Raw genomic sequence first — 27,520 nt, 5'->3', positions numbered from 1 at the left:
GGTCCGTAGTCAGAGTGCAGGCGTGACGGGCAACTACGGTGGCTGCTGTGGATCAAAAAGTCACGTAGGCAAGAGCAACGCGTTTCGCTGGTTTCCCAGCTTCCTGGACTACAACGTAGTGCACCAACATTTAGGTGCATGTAGGGGTCCTTGATCACGGTAGTATCATAGTCATTATTTATTCATCCTTTAGAGAGAGCGCCATAGCTCTTTTTCTGTCACCCAATACAAAGGGGCCAGGTGGGCGGCCCAGGAGTGAACCACTGAGCAGGGGCAAGAAGGGAGAATGCTGGGTGTTTAATGACAAACAGTGCACACTGGGGGCAGGGTGCAAGTTCAGGAACACATGGAGTCAGTGCGGTGGTAACCATTCTGCCAAAAGTTGCTTCAAGCACACAGGCAACTGTAACGGTGTTTCCCCCACCCTCTGTGAGATCACGCTACCACTAGCGGTGTTGTGCTGATTACCTGCTGGTTCACAGGATGCTGAGCTTTCCGCTGTTGTTATTGGGGAAGACAGGACATGCTTCTGGGGTAGATTGCTGGTCTTTATCTCACATAGTACAGCACCTCTATCTGCTGCAGGCTCCAGTAGTGTGAATGCAAACCCTGCAGGAGAATGTACTCCACTCCTCCCAGATAGATTGTACACCAGGCATAGTTAACTGGAACACTTTATTGTCCCTCTGCATACACAGCACCACAACCTGTATCTGCTTCCACAGTCAAACAGGTCTCCAACCTTGTGATGGTCCCTGAACATCCACCCGAGGCCAAGAGCACCAGAGACAGTCCTTACTTTTCCCTGAGTCCCTAATAGAGCCAGGGGAAAGGTATCACTCCTCCCTCCCCCAAGGGGAGTGGACTGTAGGTGCCAATGCTTGGTATACCCATGTGTAGTGCCTGCCTCTCTCAAGGGGGTAGAGACACTAACTAAATTTAGGAGTGCAGTCCCTTAAGTACAGAGGGGGAAGGTACAAGGTTTGAATCGGTGGTTGCAAGGGGTACCCTGATCGTGGGAAGACTATGTTCTCAGAAGAGGGGTTTAAGAACGGTTTCAACATCCTAGTGCAACGGATGGCATGTGAATTGCAATGTAAAATTCCAGGGAAATTCAGGCTAATACCTGTCCTATCCAAAAGAGAGTTTGGTAAATGATGCCACAGACCAGGACCTATGCAGGGTATAATACCAATTATTCGACACTGCCATAGGCATCATAAAAATGTATGGGGAGGGCACATTTATGGCAAAAATTAATACAGAATCATCCTTTCAGATGTTGCCCTTGGTCCCCAGAAGTTTGAGATTCACAGGTTGCAAATTTGAAGGTGGGTATTATATTGACAAATGTCTTTTCATGGCTTGTACCATATCATGTGCCTACTTTGAGGCATTCTGCACCTTTTTGCATTGGAGCATTGTCAGTAAGAGAGGAACTAGCACGATTGTGCACTCTCTCCTGTGCAAAGGGCTACTCATAAATACAGAGGGGCTCATGCGGGAGCTAGGGGTCCCGATTGCGATAGGAACAAATTAAATATTGTCATTCCTAGGTATTGAGAATGACACGTTGGCGAGTAACCTGAAGACAAAGTCAAAGAACTGAGAACAAGCCTGAGTCAGTTCAGTGAGGCCAGGAAAGTGACACTGAAGCAAACGCAGTATCTGATGGGTTTTCTAAATTCCACCTGCAGATTAATTCCCATGGGTAGGATCTTTACCAGCATGTCAGAAAAGGCCACTGCGGGGGCAGGTGCAAAAAGCCCCATACCACGGTCGAATTACGAAGGAGCCAAGGGTAGACCTAGAGGTATGGGAGGTGTTTCTCGGACAATTAATGGTAAAAGGTTGTTGAGTACAGCAAAACCAATCAAGGATTACAACTCTTTGGTGACACGACGGGGGAGCACTGGTTTTTGGCATACTTTAATGGGGAACGATGTGCCGCTCCATGGCCACCAGACTGGGCAGAGGCCGAGCTAACTAAAAACATGGTGTTCCTGGAGCTTTTCCCATTATAGTCACGGAAGAGTTATGGGCCAGCAAACTCGCCAACAAACACATATTCTGGTCAGTTTAGGTAGTCCACGCCATGAACGGCCAATCAGCAACATCACCACCAGTGATAAGGTTATTGCGCAGGCTGGTCCTGCGGTGCGTGCAAGGGAACATAAACTTTAAGGCAAAGCCTGTCCCAGGGAGGTTGAACATAATTCCAGGAGCATTGCCCCGCTTTAACCGGCCAGCTTTCAGGCTGGTTCCAGGCCCTGCACACGAAAGTAAAGGATCTAATTTGCCCAAATCTCCAGTTAGAATCTCCAAATCAGTTAGAGCAGAGGGACTAATCAATATGGTGCGGCAATCGCTAGCCCCACGCACGTGGGAAACATATAACAACGCTTGGCAGCAGTGGCGCACTTTCATGGAAGCCGCAAACATAAGGAGTAAGGTCAATAGCACCCAACAGCGAATTAACTTCCTACTCTCTCAATGGCAGGCAGGCACGTGACAGGCACAGGCAGGTGGCACGCTGGCGGGCATGGATTTTTATCTCAAATTACAAAGACAGGAAGACATTACCAAAGACTTTGTCATCAGGCGTATCCTGATTGGTTGGGGCAGAGGGGAATGCAAACAAGGGGATAAGAGGGACAGTAGAGAGGTTACTAAGTTTAAACAAAGCATTGTTTGTGCGTCAGTATGCGCAGGGCCTTACGAAATTAGTTTGTTTAAAACAATTTTCATTTTTGCTTTTTTTCTGAGCTTTTAGACTGAGGGAATTGGTAGCAGTATCTAAAACTAGCAGGGATTCTGGCCTGTTTTTTTTAGAAACGTAATAATCGTGGATAGCACCGTGGCATGCCGCATACACAATTCAAAAACTGATCAGGCCGGCAAAGGGGCCTGGGTGCACCTGAAAAAACACAAAGGCAGGAGGGTGTGCACTACGCCAGGCAGCGGACACAAGGGGGCAATGTTTTTCGAGTGCATAGTGATTTAACCCCTCAATTTCGGCACACTCTTTTAGGAAGGGGCCCGCAACAGCAGCTACAGGGTCTTCTCGTAGAACCGATCAAAACGCTTGGGAGGTGGAAATCTAGTGCATACAGGACGCACTGTACATTAGGCCCAGGCAGGGTAATACTTGCAGTTCTGACATGTTTCTGTCACCGCCGTAGTCTGCTGGGAATACCACAAGAGAGGAATGTGCAGGGGAGAATTGGTACCAACCACGACAAGAGCGGTGGCGGAATATAAAAGTAAGCCCCATGTAGTAATGATTCACCTGGGCGGGAATGATCTCGTAGCAACCAAATCGCTAGACCTAATGCTCCACATGCAGGCAGACTGCACCAGACACTTAAAGCCCCTATGGAACGACGCAGTCATTATTTGGTCCGAAATTATCCCAAGATTAGTATGGAGGGAGGCCGCCAACTAGGTGAACATTGAGAAAACCAGGAAAAAAGTGAACAAAGTCAGTAAGTTCATCCGCTCCTGGAAAGGACGGATAGTGAAACACCGTAGAGTTTGAAGACCGGGGATGTAGTTAGCTCAGAAGGGATGGGGTGCACGTAATGGACAAGGGCATAGACATTTTTATCAGAAACCTCAGTCTGTCTCTACATGCAATAAGTTGTCAGAATACAGGGCCACAGCTTCGGTCAGGTTTTCAGCCTCTGTAAGTTGCCTTTAGGTACTGTCAGTCCAGTCAGTTTAAGGCTGCCAGGAATCGGTAAGAAGTGAGGTACCAACTTATGCGGTAGTCCCTAAAGAGATTGTACAGGCCGGAGGCGCCGACTTATGCTGGGCTCCAACTTATGTGCTTAAGCCCAGGCAGCTAAATGAGGGGACTGAGTGTGGAGCATTCAAAGCAGGGCGGTATGAGACCAACTGGATGCAGCGTAAGGATTTCCCACCATACTACTTGCAGGACGCACAGGGTTGTCATACAGGGACTAGCGGGCTGGCTGACCATTTCATTTTTTAAATATTGTTAAATAAATAAAGCTGTGACCTTATTTTACTTCCACAAAACTGTGCGGTCTCCATTTTGTAGTTAGGGTAAGAAATCAAGGGGCAGGTACACTAAACCTTTATTGATGTTTTAAAAATGATTCATTAGATATTACCTATATCTGAATTCTTTGAGGTGCATACAAAATATATACTTTTGTAGAGGTGTGAGTGTGTTCTGTCATGACAATAATTGTGTGCTCCAATTTTCATATGGTAAAACATAGTTACCAATCTTACTAATTGGGACCTGTATTGGCCAAACCCAAACGTAAACCTATACATCTCTGGCATCAGTGTACTCAGGGGGCACAGGACACTGTTTACTAGTTAATTCCGTGATTGCAATGAGCTTGTGTCATGGAACAAGACTTCATATTTCTCTGTCTCCCTTTGCAGCTTATGGGATTCATATCTCCCTAGTTTAGCTGCCTGTTATTTTCTCTGTCCCAGCAGCTTGCTGCATGTGAAAAGGCAACATTTTTGATACACATGTTGTTTACACAGTCAATCAGTGAGTTGCTATAGCAACCTCAGCCTTTCTCTCAGAATGGGCTAGCCTGCCTCCCCCTCTGCCTTGCTGACAGATAGTCTGTCCCCAGACTATTCCTGCTACCCAGGTTCCCTCACACCTCCTTTTACTTCCTACATTGGCTGAGTGAGTACGTTCCTGTTACCCCTCTACTGGCAAGGCCTCATCCTTTTCACCTTTCCCCACTATCAAGCATATTCACTATAGAGACATTCTCTCACAACACCATCTTCCACAAGTGCCTTTGTGTATCTATGCTTTCCCCAATAAAGTAAGAAAAGACAAATAACTTGTTGTGCTTGTAACAGGAATGAGTTGAAGGTATCTGGGCTATTCATACTACACGTGACTCTGGCCTCAGAATAGCTTGTATAAGAAATGTTGCAAATCCTGAAGTCAGTGTAATTTTATAAGAAAAATATCAAGACCAGTGTTTAAAAAAACAAACAAAAAAAACAATCCCTACCAAAAATGATTGTAGATAAAAACTTGTTACCCATGTTTAAATCCTTGTAGTGTGTTCACTAATAAAACATGCTGTAATGCTATATATTTATGTGGGGGTATTTGTTTGTTGGAGGGTAGGTAGTGTTTCCTAGCCAATGATGGAGTGGATCTTTTGCAATTACCTGTAGTTCTGAAAACTCAAATTTCAACAGTCCTGCGGATATGGGGTCTGTATTGGACAAACAATATGTAACCTTTTACATGCAGTATCTGGTATCAGTGTACTCAGGGGACACAGGGCTATAACATTTCATATTCATATGAATGAAAGGGTAGAATTTGTTAGAGATACCTGTGACAATATTAAGAAAATAGAAAGTAGATTTAATATTTTATTTTTGTATTTATTACATATTTTGGTCATACGAGATCTGATCCCCACCAAGAAAGACACTAACGAAAAACTCAACTTGTGCTGAAATAAACAATATATCGTTTTCATAGGCACATAGAAAGTTGAAAGTATTGTGCTGCAACGTACCACAACCATGTAACCTCTCAGCACTCCATGTAACCTCTCAGCATTCCATGTAACCTCTAAGCATTCCATGTAACCTCTAAGCACTCCATGTAACCTCTAAGCACTCCATGTAACCTCTAAGCACTCCATGTAACCTCTAAGCACTCCATGTAACCTCTCAGCATTCCATGTAACCTCTAAGCACTCCATGTAACCTCTCAGCATTCCATGTAACCTCTAAGCACTCCATGTAACCTCTAAGCATTCCATGTAACCTCTAAGCACTCCATGTAACCTCTAAGCACTCCATGTAACCTCTCAGCATTCCATGTAACCTCTAAGCACTCCATGTAACCTCTCAGCATTCCATGTAACCTCTAAGCACTCCATGTAACCTCTAAGCATTCCATGTAACCTCTAAGCACTCCATGTAACTTCTAAGCACTCCATGTAACCTCTAAGCACTCCATGTAACCTCTAAGCATTCCATGTAACCTCTAAGCACTCCATGTAACCTCTAAGCATTCCATGTAACCTCTAAGCACTCCATGTAACCTCTAAGCATTCCATGTAACCTCTAAGCACTCCATGTAACCTCTAAGCATTCCATGCTATTCTGTGCCAAGACCGAAAAGTGTCAGTTACTCAGGAAGAACAAATGCAATCACTTGGCCTTGAAGCAAACAAACACCAATGGCTATTTACTGAAAAGTGCTCTTGATGCTATAACAGGAAAGCCGTTTAGGATAACAATAATACAATTGTGCAATCATATTTATATTTTAGCTCTCATGAGAATCAAGAAAGAAGAGCAGGAAATTGGTTAATCCTTGTTACCTTTGAGCAGACCCATGTAAAACGCATGACATTGTCTCTGGGGACACAGTGCTTTAGCGTGCTACAACTGAGTGTCATCTCTAGAAATATAGTACTTATCTGTTATAGTACTATACCATGGCTGTAACATCTAGGAGCACTGTGATGGGATGTGGTGTGCTAAGAGCAGAGTGTTACTCCCAAAACTGTGATATACAGTAGAATGTCAAACCTAGTGTTACTGCTAGGAATAACTTTCTGTGGTGTGTTTATAGCAGAGCGTAACGTCCAGGAATAGATGCATCTATTTATTATATAGTAGAGATACTTTAATATGTACAAATTGTTTCAAGTATGCATGTTTATCATAGAACATTATACAGTACCTTGGTATAGACCCAATGCTAGTGAGCCAGCAGCCAAGAGCCAAATGTACGGAATATGGACTCTTGCTGCATCTCTAATCCGCTTTGGAAAACAGGATTTCCATTCTCCTAACCTATTACTTTCCATGACTGGTGCTCTTGTGCCTCTGCTTTACATTATATTTCAATGCATATGGGTACTCTGCCGCACACATACAGTAAGCCCTGTATAAAAATGAAATAACACATTATAACAATATATTATAATTGAGATGTTGCCAGATGCAAGCGAGTAAACAGTGGGCAGACAGCCTTTTACTATGGCAATACCTCATTCACAAAGCACAGGCTTATTTTCTATAAATATTCTTGCTTCGTTCCTGGCCTGTTAACACTGCAAAGCAACACATTGCTGGCCCCTGCAGCAGCTAAGGGAATAATAACATGCACAGAGACCTTTTTTGGACCCGATAAGGAAATCCATAAAAACAGAAAGGCACTTCAATGCCTTTAATTTGCATATTAATTAGCAACCCCTGGATCAGCAAGGTTGTTTTGGCCTAATCATTTATTTGGGTCTCTCGCTATTGTGTGTGTGTGGGGGGGGGGGGAGGGGCTCTTGGGGGATGGGGGAGCACTCTCCTCCACCCACATCTTTAATGACATCCACACTTCCTTCTTCATTAATCTAATCACTGCATGGAAACTGGGAGGTCTTGGTTAAGAGCTGTGTTTCTGATTTGGTTATGCCTTGATAAAACCACTTAATCTTGCCATTAGCATTCAATATATTAATCACCAACAGGTAGGGTTGCCAGGTGACTTCTCCCAAAAATACTGGACTCTATGGTGAAACATGCGACACGCTCGGAAGCTCAGTGGGGAGGTACAGGGGTATGTTATTTATAAATGATCAAACCGTTATGTCATTTTTTTCTAAATTTCCCTCCAAGGATGCACCAATTCATAAACAAATTCTAGGGAGGGGTTTGGGGATTGAGCGCTCTCCCAGCATTTTTTACGAAATAGAATATGAAAAGGTGCAAATTGGTGCAAAATACATCCCCACAATACATGTAAAAATACACCCCCCAATACATATAACAATACACCCCCAAGAAATATAACAATAAACCCCAATATATATAAAAATACACCCCCCATACATATAAAAATACACCCCATACATATAAAAATACACCCCCCATACATATAAAAATACACCCCCCATACATATAAAAAATACACCCCCATACATATAAAAATACACCCCCATGCATATAACAATACAGCCACCCCAATACATTTAAAAATACACCCCAATACACATAAAAAGACACCCACTAATACACAAAAATACACCACCATCCTCACCACTATACATCTATATCTATAAGTCTCAAATAATGTTTGTGTGTGTATGTCTTCCCCCTGTGTGATTGGCCCTGTGTTCCCCCTGTGTCATTGGCCACGGCGCACCCCCCACCACCCCCCCCTCTCCCTCACCCCACCCCTCACATTGCAAGGACCATCTCACTTGCAGTTGGAACCTAAAAGGAGAACAACTTGGCAAGCCCACACTCCTCACCCCCCACTCCCACCCGCCGCTCCTCGGCGCAGGCCTCACCTCTCCCCCACCACCAACCCCCCACCCTCCGGTCACACCACTACCGCGCAGGCCTCACCTATCCCCCACCACCAACCCCCCACCCTCCGGTCACTTCACTCCCACCCGCCGCTCCTCGGCGCCATCCTCACCTCTCCCCCACCAAGCCCCCTCCCTCCGGTCACTTCACTCCCACCCGCCGAGGAGCGGCGCCGTCCTCACCTCTCCCCCACCAACCCCCCTCCCTCCGGTCACTTCACTCCCACCCGCCGAGGAGCGGCGCCGTCCTCACCTCTCCCCACCAACCCCCCACGCTCCGGTCACTTCACTCCCACCCGCCGCTCCTCGCGGAAGAATACAGGGGAGGGGACTTTGTGTGTGTGTGTGGGGGGAGGGGGGGACACAGTGTGTGTGGGGGGACACAGTGTGTGTGGGGGGACACAGTGTGTGTGGGGGAGGGACAGTGTGTGTGGGGGACACAGTGTGTGTGGGGGACACAGTGTGTGTGGGGGGAGACAGTGTGTGTGGGGGGGGACAGTGTGTGTGGGGGGGGACAGTGTGTGTGGGGGGGGACAGTGTGTGTGGGGGGGGACAGTGTGTGTGGGGGGGACAGTGTGTGTGTGGGGGGGACAGTGTGTGTGTGGGGGGGACAGTGTGTGTGTGGGGGGGACACAGTGTGTGTGTGGGGGGGACACAGTGTGTGTGTGTGGGGGGGGACAGTGTGTGTGTGGGGGGGGACAGTGTGTGTGTGGGGGGGGCAGTGTGTGGGGGGGGCAGTGTGTGGGGGGGGCAGTGTGTGTGGGGGGGGCAGTGTGTGTGGGGGGGGGCAGTGTGTGTGGGGGGGGGGCAGTGTGTGTGGGGGGGGGCAGTGTGTGTGGGGGGGGGCAGTGTGTGTGGGGGGGGGGGGCAGTGTGTGTGGGGGGGGGGGCAGTGTGTGTGGGGGGGGGCAGTGTGTGTGGGGGGGGGGCAGTGTGTGTGGGGGGGGGCAGTGTGTGTGGGGGGGGCAGTGTGTGTGGGGGGGGGCAGTGTGTGTGGGGGGGGGCAGTGTGTGTGGGGGGGGCAGTGTGTGTGGGGGGGGGGCAGTGTGTGTGGGGGGGGGCAGTGTGTGTGGGGGGGGGCAGTGTGTGTGGGGGGGGGCAGTGTGTGTGGGGGGGGGCAGTGTGTGTGGGGGGGGGGCAGTGTGTGTGGGGGGGGGGCAGTGTGTGTGGGGGGGGGGCAGTGTGTGTGTGGGGGGGGGCAGTGTGTGTGTGGGGGGGGGCAGTGTGTGTGTGGGGGGGGCAGTGTGTGTGTGGGGGGGGGCAGTGTGTGTGTGGGGGGGGGCAGTGTGTGTGTGGGGGGGGGCAGTGTGTGTGTGGGGGGGGGCAGTGTGTGTGTGGGGGGGGGCAGTGTGTGTGTGGGGGGGGCAGTGTGTGTGTGGGGGGGGGCAGTGTGTGTGTGGGGGGGGCAGTGTGTGTGGGGGGGGACAGTGTGTGGGGGGGGGACAGTGTGTGGGGGGGGGGACAGTGTGTGGGGGGGGGACAGTGTGTGGGGGGGGGGGACAGTGTGTGGGGGGGGGGGACAGTGTGTGGGGGGGGGGGACAGTGTGTGGGGGGGGGACAGTGTGTGTGGGGGGACGACAGTGTGTGTGGGGGGACGACAGTGTGTGGGGGGGGGGACAGTGTGTGTGGGGGGGGGACAGTGTGTGTGGGGGGGGACAGTGTGTGGGGGGGGACAGTGTGTGGGGGGGGGGACAGTGTGTGGGGGGGGGACAGTGTGTGTGTGGGGGGGGACAGTGTGTGGGGGGGGACAGTGTGTGGGGGGGGACAGTGTGTGGGGGGGGACAGTGTGTGGGGAGGGGGGACAGTGTGTGGGGAGGGGGGACAGTGTGTGGGGAGGGGGGACAGTGTGTGGGGAGGGGGGGGGCAGTGTGTGTGAGGGGGGGGCAGTGTGTGTGTGTGTGGGGGGGGGGCAGTGTGTGTGGGGGGGGCAGTGTGTGTGGGGGGGGGGGCAGTGTGTGTTGGGGGGGGCAGTGTGTGTGGGGGGGGGGCAGTGTGTGTGGGGGGGGGCAGTGTGTGTGGGGGGGGGCAGTGTGTGTGTGGGGGGGGGGGCAGTGTGTGTGTGGGGGGGGGGACAGTGTGTGTGAGGGGGGGACAGTGTGTGTGGGGGACGGCAGTGTGTGTGTGGGGGGGACGGCAGTGTGTGTGTGGGGACGACGACAGTGTGTGTGTGGGGGGGACGGCAGTGTGTGTGTGGGGACGACGACAGTGTGTGTGTGGGGGGGACGACAGTGTGTGTGTGGGGGGGACGACAGTGTGTGTGTGGGGGGGACAGTGTGTGTGGGGGGGGGACAGTGTGTGTGGGGGGGACAGTGTGTGTGGGGGGGGACAGTGTGTGTGAGGGGGGGACAGTGTGTGTGAGGGGGGGACAGTGTGTGTGAGGGGGGACAGTGTGGGGGGGGCAGTGTGTATGTGGGGGTGGGGCAGTGTGTGGGGGGAGCAGTGTGTGTGTGTGTGTGTGTGGGGGGGCACATTGTGTGTGTGTGGGGGGGACAGTGTGTGTGTGTGTGGGGGGGACAGTGTGTGTGTGTGTGGGGGGGACAGTGTGTGTGTGTGTGGGGGGGACAGTGTGTGTGTGGGGGGGACAGTGTGTGTGTGGGGGGGGGACAGTGTGTGTGTGTGGGGGGGGACAGTGTGTGTGGGTGGGGACGACGACAGTGTGTGTGTGGGGGGGCAGTGTGTGTGTGGGGGGGACAGTGTGTGTGTGGGGGGGGACAGTGTGTGTTTGGGGGGGGACAGTGTGTGTGTGTGTGTGGGGGGGGGACTGTGTGTGTGGGGGGGGACACAGTGTGAATGTGTGGTGGGAAGGACAACAGTGTGTGTGGGGGGCAGTGCATGTGTGTGGGGGGGACAGTGTGTGTGTGGGGGACAGTGTGTGTGTGGGGGGGGGGACAGTGTGTGTGTGGGGGGGGACACAGTGTGAATGTGTGGTGGGAAGGACAACAGTGTGTGTGGGGGGCAGTGCATGTGGGGGGGGGGGCGTGCGTGTGGGGGGGGGGCAGTGTGTGTGGGGGGGGACACAGTGTGTGTGTGGTGGGAAGGACGGACAGTGTGTGTGGGGGGGGACAGTGTGTGTGTGTGTGTGTGGGGGGAGGACCCTGTGTGTGTGTGTGTGTGTGTAGAACACTGAAGGGGGGGGAACGGAGCTGCGCAGGGGGGGGGACACAAACAGAGAGGGGGGAGTGGAGAAACAGACAGGGGGAGTGGGAAATTGTACTCCCGGGCAACGCCGGGTCTCTCAGCTAGTATAAAAATACACCCCAAATACATATAAAAATACACCCCAAATACATATAAAAATACAGACTTACCTCGGGGATGGTCTAAGGCCTCTGGCCGGGTCCGGCCTCCTCGAGCTTCTGACGGTGGCGTGAACCAGGTCTCCGTCTCATGCCAGCACGTGCCAGAAGCTGAGCCCAGCTTACTTCCGGCGCGCACCAACGCCAGAGAGGCCCGGCACATGCCACAGTCACAATCTCGGTGTGGGACAGAGTGAGGGCGGCCCACAGCTGGGGCTGAGCCGGGGCCCAGCAGCAACTACTTTGTCCGGCCGCCGGGCCCCCCGCAGCCACAGGGCCTGGCTCTCCCCCCATGTCAGCGACCCTGGTCATGCTGCCCACCGCGTGTTCAGAGAGGTAATACTGGACACATACATGTCCATGTATTACCACTCATTTTTTACACGAGGCAGTAGCAAAATACCTGTCAGTCCGGTTCAAAACTGGTCACCTGGAAAACCTAACTTACCAAAACCAAAGAGACTCGCCATCCAGGGGCAAAAGGCCCCAATACCAGGAGCTGGTCACTTTCAAACTAGGCATATGTATGTATATCTTTATTTATATAGTTCCCACAGCTGTACTCAGTGCTTTACAAAAGAGACAATACAGTACAGAGAATTATAATACAACAAGAGCAACAAGCAAAATCAGGCAATAGCAAAGGAAATCACCTGCCCCGTAGAGTTTACCATCTAAGCGGTATGTTGGGATATTTACAGAGACAGCAGCAAGCCTGTATACTATTCAAATATTGCCATTATTATCTTTATCAGCAGATCCCCAGTTTGTGTCGCCCTTTGTAGGGAACACACTGAACTGAGCCCCTCCGTTCAATTATCAAACACAATGACTCTCAACTACAAGCAAGCAACAGGTGTGTGTATGCACTCTTATGCTGTACATTCTTAATAGCCTTTCCTTTTTAGATTTCTGAAATCCTTACAATATGATTTCTTGGATGCTTTTCGGGAGTTTGAAAGATGTCCTGGATCGGAGGTTGCCATGGTGATGTTGGTAGGTGTTGTTACTGACCTTTCCTTTAGTTTTAAGCCTTTAAAAGCCTAGGAATTAAAATAGCACTAAGAACGAGTGCACAGGAGTGACATTTAGGGTGAGTACTTTCATTTTATGTGTTGGATTCGATATTTTGAGCACAAGGCCAAATTACTCTCTGTGGAACAAGAGCAGCTTTCAATCAATTCAAACATTGGATTGGTGAGTATCTCAGGGACAAGGAGCGGTTGCAGGTAAGATTATAAAGTGAGGCATTCTCATTCAATCTGCACCGCCATCTGCTTGTAACCTTGCGAGAGAGCTTGGGCAGGTTTCTTTATCTCTTTGTGGCCCAGGTACTAAAAAAGTTAACTATGTACGGTTAGATGTACGGTGTCAGCCCTTTATAAGGATACATCCTTACCATAAAGACAAACAAACTGGTAACCCTTTTGATGCAAAGGAATGCTTTGCAGGTGTCTTTGGTGGAAGAGGTTAAACTTGCTAATTCCAGAGCATTGATCCACCAGCCGTAAAGAGACACACGAGACTAGGGACCACCTACGTCCACAGTTTTCTGAGTCAGGTCAATATCTTTGGGTGGGACAGGAGTTTAAAATCCAGGATTGGCAGAGGCTACAAATTTCATACACAAATAGCACCAGTATGATTATGATATAACTCAAAAGCTCCCATCCACTTTTAAAAGCTACAGACTGTCTTGATGCATTTGTAGAACCTGGATCCAAGTGACAACCTTAATCTTGGCGTGCCTGAGCGAGCCATTCTAAGAGCAAAACCCTAATCGCTTCACAGACTGGAGGAGCCTGGGACGCATTGATTTGCAATGCATCGCAGGCTGCTCTAGCAGCAATGGGGTTAATGGCACACTGGTTGTGGAGGCGGAAGAGGAGAATCACAGCTTCGATTCAGTAGCACACTTGCCTCAAGGACTTTGAAGGTCACCCTGAGCCAGTGAGAGCCAGCAGCTTGCAGGGAGACGGGGCAATGGGGAGCTGCAGAGACTCGCTCTCTCTCAGCGGATTCCTGTTGTCAGAAACATGCATCTGAAGCACAGCTGGGGATGGCACTCAGGGAGGGGCATGATCCACAGACCAATCCAGAGGATTTGGGGACTGCAAGCCTCCCCTGTAATTATTGGCATATCTCATTATTCTCCCGCAGCTTATGGAAACTTTATCTGCGACCCTTGACTCCGATGCAGCACAGCACTACGGGGTTGGGTTACCAGCAGAAATGGTCACACTGAAGAACCACGTACAGTACACTTTCATGCCATTGTAGAGACAATAACATCCTATTATTGTAGCAGTTTATAAAATGCTGTTACCTTTCTCTTTTATGCTGTCTCTCTCTCCCAGCGTGTTATCTTGTTAAAGCCAACAGAGAATGGGAGAGAGATGCACAAAAGAAGAGAGTATTTGTGGCTCCCTTCTCTGTGCTTTATACCTGTCTCCTATCATTTTCCGCCCTGTATTGCCTTATCAGCTATCTCTTCTCATTCCACTGTATTTTACTTTTTATTTATCAATCTCCATATCTAATTGTTGGGTCTCTGTGGTGTAGCGTTCCTCGCCGCTTGTACTGGCATTCTGCTCCTTTTTGCTTTCTGTGACTTTTAATATGTCCTTTTTGCATTTGTTGGTCGTCTCTGATGTCCTATTAGCCGTATCTGTTCCTCATTCTCTCCCTTAGTTATATTATAGATAACTAGCTGGCTATTTAACTATTTGTTAGCTACGTCTTTCTCATTATGTACAATAATTAGCTGTCTCTTTCATTGCTGGGCAGCTTCATCACTTCAGTGACTGTCTCCCCTTACTATCTTTGTCCTAACACATATTCTATCTACGGTCTACATTTTATCTCTGCTTGTTATTGTCAGCTGTCTCGCTTATCATTTTCTCATTGCTTGTTGGCTATCTCGTTCCCTGTTTATTAGTTTCTCATTATCTCTGGTTGCTGTCTTTCTTATATCTATTTTTTTTTCATTGCTGTCTCTTTCTTGTTGTTTTTTAGCTGCTTCTGTGCTGTTTCTCACTGCATATTAGCTGTTAGCAGTCACATTTCTTTCACCTCACATTGCTATCTGCCTACCCTGTTATCTTTCCTCCCCCCAGTACGTATTAGCGGTCTCTCTCTCTCTCTGAATCACTCTATTGCTTTCTCTTTCCCTGCATTTGATTGTTAGTGCACTCTCTCATTCTTTCTCTGTCACTTTCTCATTGTCAGCTGTCAGTATTGTTATATTTTCTCATTATTACATGTTGGCTCTCTCTTTCACACGCTGGTTGTCCTCTCTCTGTTATTGTTGTCTGTCTTCTTTATCTTTTTCTCTTTGTGTTAACTGTCCTTGATAGCTGTCTTTCTCTTCACCTTCAGCTGGTGCATATTCTCTGCTCTTCCTCTATGCTTCTCTCTCTCTCGTCTGCCCATGTCACCCATTGGTATCTGTCCTTTAATAATACCCCCAGGGTTACGCTGTCACTCCTCGGTCTGTGTGTCTACTATCCCAAGATGACAGCTCCCTCACTCAGCCCATCACTCACATCTCCTTGTTAAACACACAATAACATCCGACATCGCCTATCAAACAGCTAGTGGGAATCATGTTGTGCTAATGGCTGGTTTCATGTTTAAATATAAATTAGCAATGTATTGTTAATGATGACAGCAGTGCTAATAGCCCTCTTTCAGAGACTGCCTCCCAGATTTGGGATGTCTTCAGTGACCGGTCACTCCCTTCCCTTATGAACAGAGATGTAAGCTGTTCCCTTGCTGCTTGTGAATATCCCCTGTTCCCTGACACAGGCTGTGAGAAAAAGCGCTGCAGGGGCTGACATTATAATGCTAATCATTTGCTCAAAACTGATCAACAGCACAGACACAAATGCCACACATACTGAAGCAAGAGTGCCCACAGCCCGGTTATACAAATATACATTCAAATACGTCAGTGTAGAATAACAATATATAGACAAGTCCCTGTGCTGTAGAGCTTAAAATCTCTCTGAGACACAAGGCTGATTCTGGGATTCAAATGTAGTTTGCCCATGATAAAGTAGCACTAACACTATGCCACTATTACAATGGTGACAAAAATGTAAATCCATGCGCATGTGGAAAAATAGAAGAAATACCAAATGGTTCATAGCTTACAAGCCTCATGTCAATTCTTCTGCTTCTTCTTCCTGTGAGGCACAAAAGCTTGTATGCTTCAAATACTTCTCTACTGTCTATACAGGACTAATCATACTTTGTTTTCACGTGAAATAAGGGATCCAGTAGTGGAACTGCCAGGACCCATCCGCTCATCCTACCACCCGCCCGGTGGAACGGCATTCCAGCACAGGGCTGTCTCTTGCCAACCTCCGAGGCCCTACCCCTGCAGTGGGGTGTGCGTGGCCTTATCCGGCGGCAGAGCGAGCCCACCCAGGCGGTCAGAACATTAAAGTTAGGCCCCACCGGAAGTCGGGTCCAACACGCATGCGCAACGGCCCCCTGTGTGGACTCCCACCACCGTCGGACTCTGATGAGAGCTTTTTTTCCCGGCACTCAGGGGGCCCACCTTTGCTCCACACCTGGAGGATCAGCACAGCTACCAATCTCTTGTTCCCATAGATAAACACATACACACAGAGGGAGGGAGTGCATACATATACACACTTATTTTTCTGTACAAACACCCACTTGCAGATATCCCAGCTAATTACACATACACTAGGGCGCAGACGTACTAACCGTTACAAACAGATTTTTGGGAGAAAAATGGGCGCATTGAAATCTCGTTTTAAATTGCGCTTGTGTGCGCCCTTGTACTAACCTGACATTTCTCGTTCTGTGCCATAAAGGGTGAATAATTTGTTTATATAGTCATTTTGTGGGAGCACAGAGAGGGACTGCACTTGGGGCACAGCTGTTAATGGCATATACTGAAAAAAACAATGTTGCCGTGTGCCAAACAGAAGTAGAGAGTGCGTCAACAACGTCCGCCAAGTTCAAGTTGGCGTAAACCCTAAAAAGTATGTTTATATTGATAGTGCAGAATTAAGTTGCTATGTATCAACCAAAAATGATGTATACATACATAGACCTGACATTTCTCGTTCTGTGCCATAAAGGGTGAATAATTTGTTTATATAGTCATTTTGTGGGAGCACAGAGAGGGACTGCACTTGGGGCACAGCTGTTAATGGCATATACTGAAAAAAACAAATGTTGCCGTGTGCCAAACAGAAGTAGAGAGTGCGTCAACAACGTCCGCCAAGTTCAAGTTGGCGTAAACCCTAAAAAGTATGTTTATATTGATAGTGCAGAATTAAGTTGCTATGTATCAACCAAAAATGTATATCGTGCAGCACGAATGTGTCATTATACAAGTTAACAAAATGTATTATTTCCACAATTTAGCTATTATAAATAATATTACACTAATCATTTGTATTTACTAATGCTAGTTATAGATAAAAAATATGTATATACATCATTCTGTTTTTATTTGAATTGTACCAATTATGTATTGAAATTAATTTCAAACAACAAACTACTGTATGCGTCATATGTTTGAAGCCTTCACACATACGATACAGTTGAATACAAAATGTTTCACTGAAGTCCTATGACTTTAAAGCTGCAGGATACCCAGTGCTAAATAATTGCACCACATTTATCCAATGGAAACATCCAATTGCTTTTAATGGGAATCCTTTTCTTTGATAAAAATTGTACAGTTTTTTTCACGCTGGTCTTGCAGCTGGGAGACTTTAGTAAACAAGACCCAAACAAATACTCCTTTGTTAATACACACAGCGATATATACAATGTTCATACGCACACACATATAGAACTGCATACCCTTGCCAACACACACACACAATCATAAATACGTGTCATTATATGCAGATGTATACACACGCCCATGCACACACCCGTACACAAACACAAGGTCCATAATATATGCAAACTTGTATGTTCACCAACAGATATACACAACTCTCTGTACATACAAGTGGGAGCAGTGGGGAGCTCCCAAACTGAAGGGGTCAGTGAGGCAGTCAGATGTTTCTGTTACAAGTACCGCAATTTCTCCATTCTCCCTTTCATTCTTACATCTCATTTAAATACCTATCTATAAGGAAACACGGTGCTACAGTAGAAACCGTACACATCAATGTGCATTTCCTAAAAAATACTATATACAGTAAGTGTATGTACTCTCAGATACACGCACGTGTACATTGACATTTTAACACACAATGTGATTTAATTATAATCTAAATACACATGTAAATATCAATATAGTGTGTGTGTATATATACATAGACACATACATACATACACATGTATATGACACATGTATAGACACACATGTATACATGTACACATACTGTACACAAACACTATTGGTGGCTCTTAAGGACTGAGTTTGAACACCCCTGATATACAGTATATATGTACATACACACACACACACCAACACCAACATAAACGTGCTCATCTGCATGTCGTTTCCCAGAATCCCTTGCTGCAGTGGGAGCACTGTATGCTAGGTGATAATGGTGAAGGGCAGGGTTACAGACCTGTCTAAGACATGTGAATGTGCTCACAAGTGATATTTTTTTTATATAATTTAATGGGGGGAAAGGGACGGACAAAAGGGAAAAGTCACACTTATACTTTACACTGTAAGTTTACATTAGTGAATAAATATCACCGCCACGAAGATGGAATTGCTCCGTTGATGAACTGCATGCACGGCCCTCAAGAAAAGCAGCTTGCACGTCTCGATGGTAAAAACGCCCCACTGTTCGTGGACAAGCTTCCTGCTTCCAGCCTGAGTAATAAACACGATCCGGCCACCATCGTGTCGCCACTTGATGACATAATGCTGTATGACACAAAGTTCCTTAGGTGACACGGTGGTGGCTGGATCGTACCGTGTTTATTACTCAGGCTGGAAGCAGGAAGCTTGTCCACGAACAGTGAGGCGTTTTTACCATCGAGACGTGCAAGCTGCTTTTCTGGAGAGCCGTGCATGCAGTTCATCAACGGAGCAATTCCATCTTCGTGGCGGTGATATTTATTCACTAAGGCTGTGTCCATAGAGCGGAGGAGCACGGGCTGAGGCTCTATCGCTGAGGGTCGCCTGCCCGGTCAGGAGCGATCCCATGGACTGGCAGGCGAGCCAGCGTGCGCGATCGGGAGGCGGGGCAGTGACGTCGCTGGGCCAATAGCCCGCGACGCACCTATGTCAACATCGCGGTGCCGACGTCGCGGCACCGTGACGTTGACGCTGCTTTGCTGTGGTTGGAGGTTTTCAGCTGACAGCGCGCTGAAAAACTGTTTCGGCTGTCGGCTGAAAATCCCAACGCCTCAGCACGCCTGCGGACGCTCGCGAGAGCCCCCTCTAAAGACATCCTCATTGAGGATGCAGGGGCTCATCGCGGAGCGTCTGCGCGGCTTCCCCTGCTATGGACGTGGCCTAATGCTTGTTTTAAACGTATACTTTGTAAGTGGGACTTTTCCCTCTTGTCCATCCCTTTCCCCCCATTAAATTACACATTACGCTATTGGGTTGCGCTCTCTCCTTTTTTTCTTATTAGGTTTTATCTACACTAGGATCTGGTTTTATCCTTCTGAGAGCTGCATCTTATCTCCACAGCAGCGATTGAATTCCAATATCACCCACATACTGGTTGGACTATCTGGGACTCGTTTTTATATGTTTTATGTTGTTTGTCTCTCTGTATGTCAATCCATTGGGTTTAAGTATTGTATGTTTTTGATTATTTGCCCCTTATATGATCAATATTCATTGTTCTATTAAGCTAGCATCAGTTTAATATCCACGCATATTAATATTAGTTATATTATTTTAATTATATTAGTTGAGTGGCACTACTAGTGTGTGTGTGTGTGTGTGTGTGTGTGTGTGTGTGTGTGTGTGTGTGTGTGTGTGTGTGTGTGTGTGTGTGTGTGTGTGTGTGTACATAAACACATACAGTATAAAGAGGGAGTGAGAGAGATGGTGAGGGAAAGACAGATAGATTGAGAGAGGATAGTGAGATGAGGTCAGGGAGCATAAATAGGTGGCTGGATAGCATCCTGCCTTCCTGACATACAAACAACAAATTAGAAACACATAATTGTCTCTTGGTGGGTTAGGAGTGAGCCCTGAGACATAAAATGAGCAATGGTCGGACATGCTTCTCCAGCACTTTGAAGCATCTTGTTTAAAGAGTGCCCTGTGCCAGCAAGAGAGGAGACACTGCATAGGAGAGGTAGGGAACTTTGATCACCTCCCTCAGGCCTGAGCATTGTGGAGCAATTAGGAAGGAGAATTCCACAGTATCCCTTTTGTACCTTCTGTCTCATAGCAATTTGCAGTAAGTGACAATAAATAGCAGGCGTGGAGATGTACAGTTATGCAGTTCATACAATAAATTCTGCTATTCCCAGCACTCTCTGAGCTCTATTTAGAGTTTTCAAGAAGCACAAAGCAAAAAAAAAAAAAAACTCAAAAATGTTTGTGCTGCATATTTGTAATAAAAATGGTTACTTTTTCAATAATTAGTAATAAGCAAGTGAGGAGGCCCAAGTCAAAGGCATCCACAAAAACATGACTTTTTGGAAATCGCGTTATCTGCTTATTATGTTTGGCACAGAAAAATACAGGGCAATAAACAAAAAGATTATATTAAGGTGTGGTATATGTTGGTATCATACATTAATGTGTAGTGTGTAGATATTAAGAGATGTGTAAGAGTGCTGTATATTGGGAGAGGTGTAAGAGTGCTGCATATAAGGAGAGATGTAAGAGTGCTGGGTATAAGGAGAGATGTAAGAGTGCTGTATATAAGGAGAGATGTAAGAGTGCTGGGTATAAGGAGAGGTGTAAGAGTGCTGCATATAAGGAGAGGTGTAAGAGTGCTGGATATAAGGAGAGATGTAAGAGTGCTGGGTATAAGGAGAGATGTAAGAGTGCTGGATATAAGGAGAGGTGTAAGAGTGCTGGATATAAGGAGAGGTGTAAGAGTGCTGCATATAAGGAGAGGTGTAAGAGTGCTGGATATAAGGAGAGGTGTAAGAGTGCTGCATATAAGGAGAGGTGTAAGAGTGCTGGATATAAGGAGAGGTGTAAAAATGCTGGATATTAGGAGAGGTGTAAGAGTGTTCGCCATAAGGAGAGGTGTAAGAGTGCTTGATATAAGGAGATGTGAAGTGTGCTGGATATAAGGAGATGTGCTAGTGTAAGAAATGTGTGCAGAGGTTCATATAATGGAGACCGATTAGGGTGAAATGATATCTTGGCTTTATTGAGCCTGTTCCTTTATCCAGGCAAAACATACAAAAACAACAAAATAACAAACCCCTATCCCTTTGTAAGGGCTAACTTGCTTCCCCAGACCCTATCTGCAGGACTGAAGGGATATTCCCATTACCAGCCTATCCCCCAAAGTCTCAGGAGTACCTTAAGCAGATGGCCCTCCATGTCCGTCTCTGGCAGGTTCCTGGGTCCTCTGTGTCCAGGAAATATAGGTCTCTGGGTGTCTGGATCTCAGCACAGCCTTTGTGCTCAAGACAGTGTCTGTGTGCAGGCTTCTCTGCTTTCCTGTGTCAGCCCAATTGTGAGCTAAGGAATCCCTCCTGTTTCTCGCATCAGGCTTTACTCAAGAGTCATAATCAGCCAGGTGGAGTCTGGTTGATTGCCTGTATGCAATTAACCAGCACACTGTTGGATTTAGTGCCAGTTTCTCTCAAACAGTGATAAGTTCCTGTTACAGCTGGATATAAAGAGAGGTGTAAGAGTGCTGGATATAAGGAGAGGTGCAAGAGTGCTGGATATAAGGAGAGGTGCAAGAGTGCTGGATATAAGGAGAGGCGTAATAGTGCTGGATATAAGGAGAGGTGTAAGAGTGCTGCATATAAGGAGAGGTGTAAGTGCTGGATATAAGGAGAGGTGTAAGTGTTGGATATAAGGAGAGGTGTAAGAGTGCTGGATATAAAGAGAGGTGTAAGAGTGCTGGATATAAGGAGAGGTGTAAGTGTTGGATATAAGGAGAGGTGTAAGAGTGCTGGATATAAAGAGAGGTGTAAGAGTGCTGGATATAAGGAGAGGTGCAAGAGTGCTGGATATAAGGAGAGGCGTAATAGTGCTGGATATAAGGAGAGGTGTAAGAGTGCTGCATATAAGGAGAGGTGTAAGTGCTGGATATAAGGAGAGGTGTAAGTGTTGGATATAAGGAGAGGTGTAAGAGTGCTGAATATAAGGAGAGGTGTAAGAGTGCTGGATATAGAGAGAGGTGTAAGAGTGCTGGATATAAGGAGAGGTGTAAGAGTGCTGGATATAGAGAGAGGTGTAAGAGTGCTGGATATAGGGAGAATTGTAAGAGTGCTGGATATAAGGAGAGGTGTAAGAGTGCTGGATATAAGGAGATGTGTAAGAGTGCTGGATATAAGGAGAGGTGTAAGAGTGCTGGATATAAGGAGAGGTGTAAGAGTGCTGGATATAAGGAGAGGTGTAAGAGTGCTGGATATAAGGAGAGGTGTAAGAGTGCTGGATATAAGGAGAGGTGTAAGAGTGCTGGATATAAGGAGAGGTGTAAGAGTGTTGGATATAAGGAGAGGTGTAAGAGTGCTGGATATAAGGAGAGGTGTAAGAGTGCTGGATATAAGTAGAGGTGTAAGAGTGCTGGATATAAGGAGAGGTGTAAGAGTGCTGGATATAAGGAGAGGTGTAAGAGTGTTGGATATAAGGAGAGGGTGGATTTCACAATCTGCTGGTGGATTTTAGGAATCTGTGGAATGGATTCTTAAAATTCATCTGCGGTTTGAAGACTCCACGGATGGATTGTCGGTGTAAAAAAAAACAAAAAATATGCAAACGGCGAATTGCCAATTTTGAGATTGATCCGCAGAAATCCACAGTCCAACAGAACTGGCCGATCCGAGGCAGATCCAAATCCGCAAAAAACATTCATCCATCTCTAGTGACAAATCAAAGACCCACTAGTCCACAGTCCTTGGGAACTTTCACTCAGGACTTGGTGCAATTTCTAGCTCGAAATGTGCATCTAGAAACAACAGAAAGCCCTGTATTCACCTGTGCACAGTTCCTTACAGGAGGACTGTGAGAGGCTGGTGAGCTGCTCAGTAGATCTGATTAGTGAAAATCTCTGAATCTGATGCCAGCAACGCATCTGGCATCTGGTTTCTACCAGCAGTTCAAGATGTTGGACATCACCCCATTCTCAGTATAGGAGAGCAGGTGTCACTTTATCCATCTAGTAACATGCAACACGAGAGGACATATTGATCACCTTATTATCACCAAGTGCCAAAAATACCAGGCATTGAAGGTCTCTATTCTCTCTGTTTAAAGCATTTCTATCCCGTAGCCAGATGTGCATACTGTACCATCTCATATACCAACTATGTAGGGACAGCAACATACCAAATACATAGAGCCACCCCATATACACAAATGGTGCACATACATGCATGCAGAAATGTACACAAATTACACAGAAAAACATACATACTGTTATACAGCAGCACCTTTACACTAAACATACTGAATGTATATTACCACTTAGATTGTAAGCTCTCCGGGGCAGGGATTTATTTTCCTTTTGTCTGACTTTGCTGCGCTTATTGTATTATTATAATTCCCTGTACTGTATCGTCTTTGTAAAGCGTGGAGCACACAGTCGGCGCCATATAGATATACATACATACATGTAGATAGATCCATTCACACAGCACTGCTACACGATGTCTTCTGTACCTGCTGAGAGCTACACACATCACACTAACCAAACACAGTCGCACACATTTGTACAGTGATATGCTATACACACACACAGCACTGCTACACGGAAGAAAACAAACCCACACATACAGAATTGCTCAGTCTACACGTTCTGAATGCAGTGTCAGAAAAACACCCCATGCAAAGACACACACAACTGTGGAACATATTCCTTCATTCATTTCAACCCCACATTCACACAATAACCCTTTACTAAGCATACACAAATAACACACACACACACACACACAAGACACACACAAAGGGGCCTATGTACTAAGATGTTATGTTTTTTATGTGCGTCAAAATTTCAGTGCAAAAAAGTAAGGCAACCCTTCACAAAATGTGCATCGTAGGTGTGAAGGCGTCCTACATATGAGGCATAGTTTGTTGTTAGAAATGATTTTGGACTCATAGCATCAAATTAAAACAGAATGATGTGAATTTGTTTTATTTATAACTTGTGTTAGTAAATATAAGTTATTACTATGATATTCTTTATAATAGCCATACTGTGAAAATAACACATTTTGCTAACCTTTACAATGAAACATATGTGCTGCATCAAATACATTGGTGGCTGGCTACATAACAACCTAATTCGGCGCTAACAACATTAACTGTCATTTTAGGATTACGCCAAATTGAACTTGGTGGGCGATTTTGACGCACTTTTAATAGATTTTGTGGCACACAGAACATTATTTTTGAGTACTATACATACCAAAACAGATATAAAAAAATATTTTTGACAGCTCTGGCTCAGGCGGAGAAATGTGAGGTTAGTACACACAAATAAACACAATAGAAATTGAATTTCACACACGCCAATGTTGTGCTACAAAGACGTTTGAGACACCTAGTCCATAGGCCCCATATTTCTCCTACACTAGCCGTCCAGACGTACAAACATACATACAATTCATCTACAGCAATCAACCAGAATCCTTACACCAAATTAACCCAATACAAAAACACACAGATAGCCATAGACATCAAACACACATTCGACTAACACATTATCTATACAAATACAGATATAGAGCTGCCTTACACCAAACACACACATAGTGCATCTACTGTATACATTTATCTAATGTTGGACTCCTACTTAAAACACACGGAACCCATATAACAAGCACACACAAATACACGCACCTCCACGCAAAACAACTACACAATACAGGAGTAAGTGCACATGGCACATACAACAATCACATACACAGCGCTCCAAACACAACACAACCAACCAAACCCACAGCACTTATAACAAACACACATAACTACACACAGCACCTCTACAATAAAAGGTATGTGCACAGATAGATACAGCTTCTTTACAGCACCCTTTAGCTAAACGAGCAAATATATTGCCCCATTGTGCTGCTGCCAGCCCCTGGACCTCTGACACGGTCATTGCAAAGGAGTGGGAGAGGCAGGTAAAGTTTCTCTATCCTGCACACTACGCCAACATGGCACCTACAGAATTCGTCAGAGTCCCCTAATGGTGTAACAACCCACTGAGCCTGGCACTAAATCACCAGGTCAGGGGTCATTGTGCAATTCCAGGCCCTGTTACCAATGAGTTATTAACAGTATTGTCCTGGAAAGCAGCGACTAGTAAATAATAAACTAAAGAGAAACCTTGATATGCTGACCCCATCAAGGAAAACCTGCAAAGCATTGACCCTGAAACGTATAGAGCAGGAAACCGGGAGTGCCGCAAATTACTCATGCCTTTTTCAATCAAACAGTGCATGTGATCATTATAATAAAGTCAGAAACCAATACTGAACGTCTTGGTGTATACAAGTGTGAATGAACATGGGGGCACGGATATATATTTTAACTTTGGCAGATTGCTCGCATGCCTATGGGGAAAAGCGCCTGTGCTGACTTTACTCAAATAAAATGTTTGTATGTAGTGTGTACAGTACATGATAACTCTAAACTTATGCTTCAGTATGAACACACACAAAAAATATATAATATATATATATATATATATATATATATATATATATATTCTGAAAATCCTTTGCAAACTCAACACCACCTTACACCTGTCAGCACTAGAAAATGTCCTGCTCCCCGTTTAACTTTCATGGTAGGTACAAAGAGAGAGAGAAGATATGTGTGTGTGTATGTATGTATGTATGTATATATATATATATATATATATATATATATATATATATATATATATATATATATGTGTATATATATGTATATATGTATATATATATATATATATATATATATATAAAAAGAGTGAGAATATATATCTATATAGCTACATCATCACAGGGCATGTTATACGGTTTACCCTTTAACGGTAGGTATAAAGCAGAGGGAAGACATCTGATACTCATGTATATATATATATATATATATATATATATACATATTTGTTTTATATATATATATATATATCTATATATATATATATCTATATATATATATATAGATATATATATATATATATACACACACACACATAGTACTGTATATACGTGCCCCAACAAAGAGCATGTTATACACATGAAATACATGGTGCACACATACTGTATGCTTTTATACTTGTGGCATGCATGCAGCATATACAGTATGTGACACAGTGTATCACACAAGTGGCACACGCACGGCATGCACCTGCCAGTACTATTTCTCTGTTCTGCGTTTCCCAAGGGAGAGACAAGGGGTGAGAGGGTAAAGCATCAAAGCATCAGCAAGAAGCAGCTCCTGAAGCGGCGCAGTGCAAAGGAAAGGGGGAAGGAGTACCCATCATCCAGGATAGAAGCACAGGGGGCTTCCAGTTTAGGCACTGCATCACTAGGGCATAGCATGGGACCAACTTCCCCATGTGGGTTGCAGGGAGGTTGGGGACAGTCAGACTCACCAGAGGGTGGAAGCTGCAAGCTGAGGAAGCCACTGACCAGCAGAAAACATGCTGCCCCCATCCTGTTGTCCAGACTGGAGTCCCCCGGCCATGAGCCCATTGCAGGACAGGAGTTGAGGTGTCACTGGATGTGAGAGTGTAAAGTCTCAACCTGGCTGGTTTTAGGGTATACCTCCATTCCGCAGTACATGGTGGTACCTTTCTCTCCCTGAATGATCCATACGTGCACCCTCTTACTGTGGATCAGACCCCAAACAGCCCCTGACTCTCCAGGTGTGAGCCCTGGGCTGGTTTTCAGGGATGTTAACACACAGGCAGTATCCAGTTGCCAAAAAACGGCAGGCACAGTTCAGTGGTCTGATCCTCTGCTGTCTGCTCCCTCCAGTCTCGTCTCACCAGCACTGGCTTATGTGGGCTCCACAGCAATGCAGAGCAGAGAAAAGAGAATGAGCCAGTGAGTGAGAGCGAGGGAGAGAGAGAGAGGGGGACATGCAGACACAGGCTGGGAAAACACGGCCTGGATCGCAGCTGGTTGGATGGATTGGAGGAAACGCAACAGCTGGTTGAAGTGGCAGCTTCTGTGATGCTGATGGGAGGAAGCAGGATTGCTGCAGCCGCAGGCATTCTAACCCCAGCTGCTGTCTGCCAGTGATGGGGGGAGGGTGTGCATTTAATGCAGAAAGAGATTGAGATTTATGCAAGAGAGGACAGCAATGAATTTCCTCACAGTAAGAAATGTATGATGTGTATGTGAAGGCGTAAATGGATCTTAATCATAGAGAGTGAAGCTATCAGGGATCATTATGGGCGAAAATGTGAGCAAATTAGCCCCACTGTTGCTGGAGGCTCAAGCAAGACATTGCAAAGACTAATCCCTCTGCTGTTGTGGGGCATTGGAAATATAATGCTATCTGGGGAAGTCCATTTTGTCACTAACAAATCTCATAACTTTGAGCGGTTGGCAAACTTGATTAACCAAATGTCCTACGACCAAAGTGCCATAAAAGTAGCTGTAATGTACTTTATTGTTGGAAAGAACAATCATTTCAGGCACGGTGACAAAGATATGTACAAAACATTTGTACAGAGGTTACGCTACATTTATGTTACAATACAAGGAATTCTGCCATTCAATATAGATCTATATTCTATATAAAAACAAAGTAGCCATTTAG

General features: G+C 46.2%; 1 protein-coding gene across 3 annotated transcripts in view; it reads right to left on the bottom strand.

Moving 5' to 3' along the window:
- UNC5A (unc-5 netrin receptor A) overlaps positions 1–26,822 on the bottom strand; it is a 173,178-nt gene extending 146,356 nt beyond the window's left edge. For all 3 annotated transcript variants that reach the window (XM_075600795.1, XM_075600796.1, XM_075600797.1), the window contains exon 1: positions 26,346–26,822. In XM_075600795.1, the coding sequence (XP_075456910.1) occupies positions 26,346–26,445 (100 nt within the window). In that variant the 5' untranslated portion in view covers positions 26,446–26,822. The remainder of the gene's footprint in view (positions 1–26,345) is intronic.
- Positions 26,823–27,520: the final 698 nt, after the last annotated feature.

Source organism: Ascaphus truei, chromosome 5 (genome assembly GCF_040206685.1).
Source record: "Ascaphus truei isolate aAscTru1 chromosome 5, aAscTru1.hap1, whole genome shotgun sequence".
Lineage (NCBI taxonomy): Eukaryota > Metazoa > Chordata > Amphibia > Anura > Ascaphidae > Ascaphus > Ascaphus truei.
The sequence above is the reverse complement of the archived record's forward strand: the minus strand, read 5'-3'. Positions and strand labels throughout refer to the sequence as shown.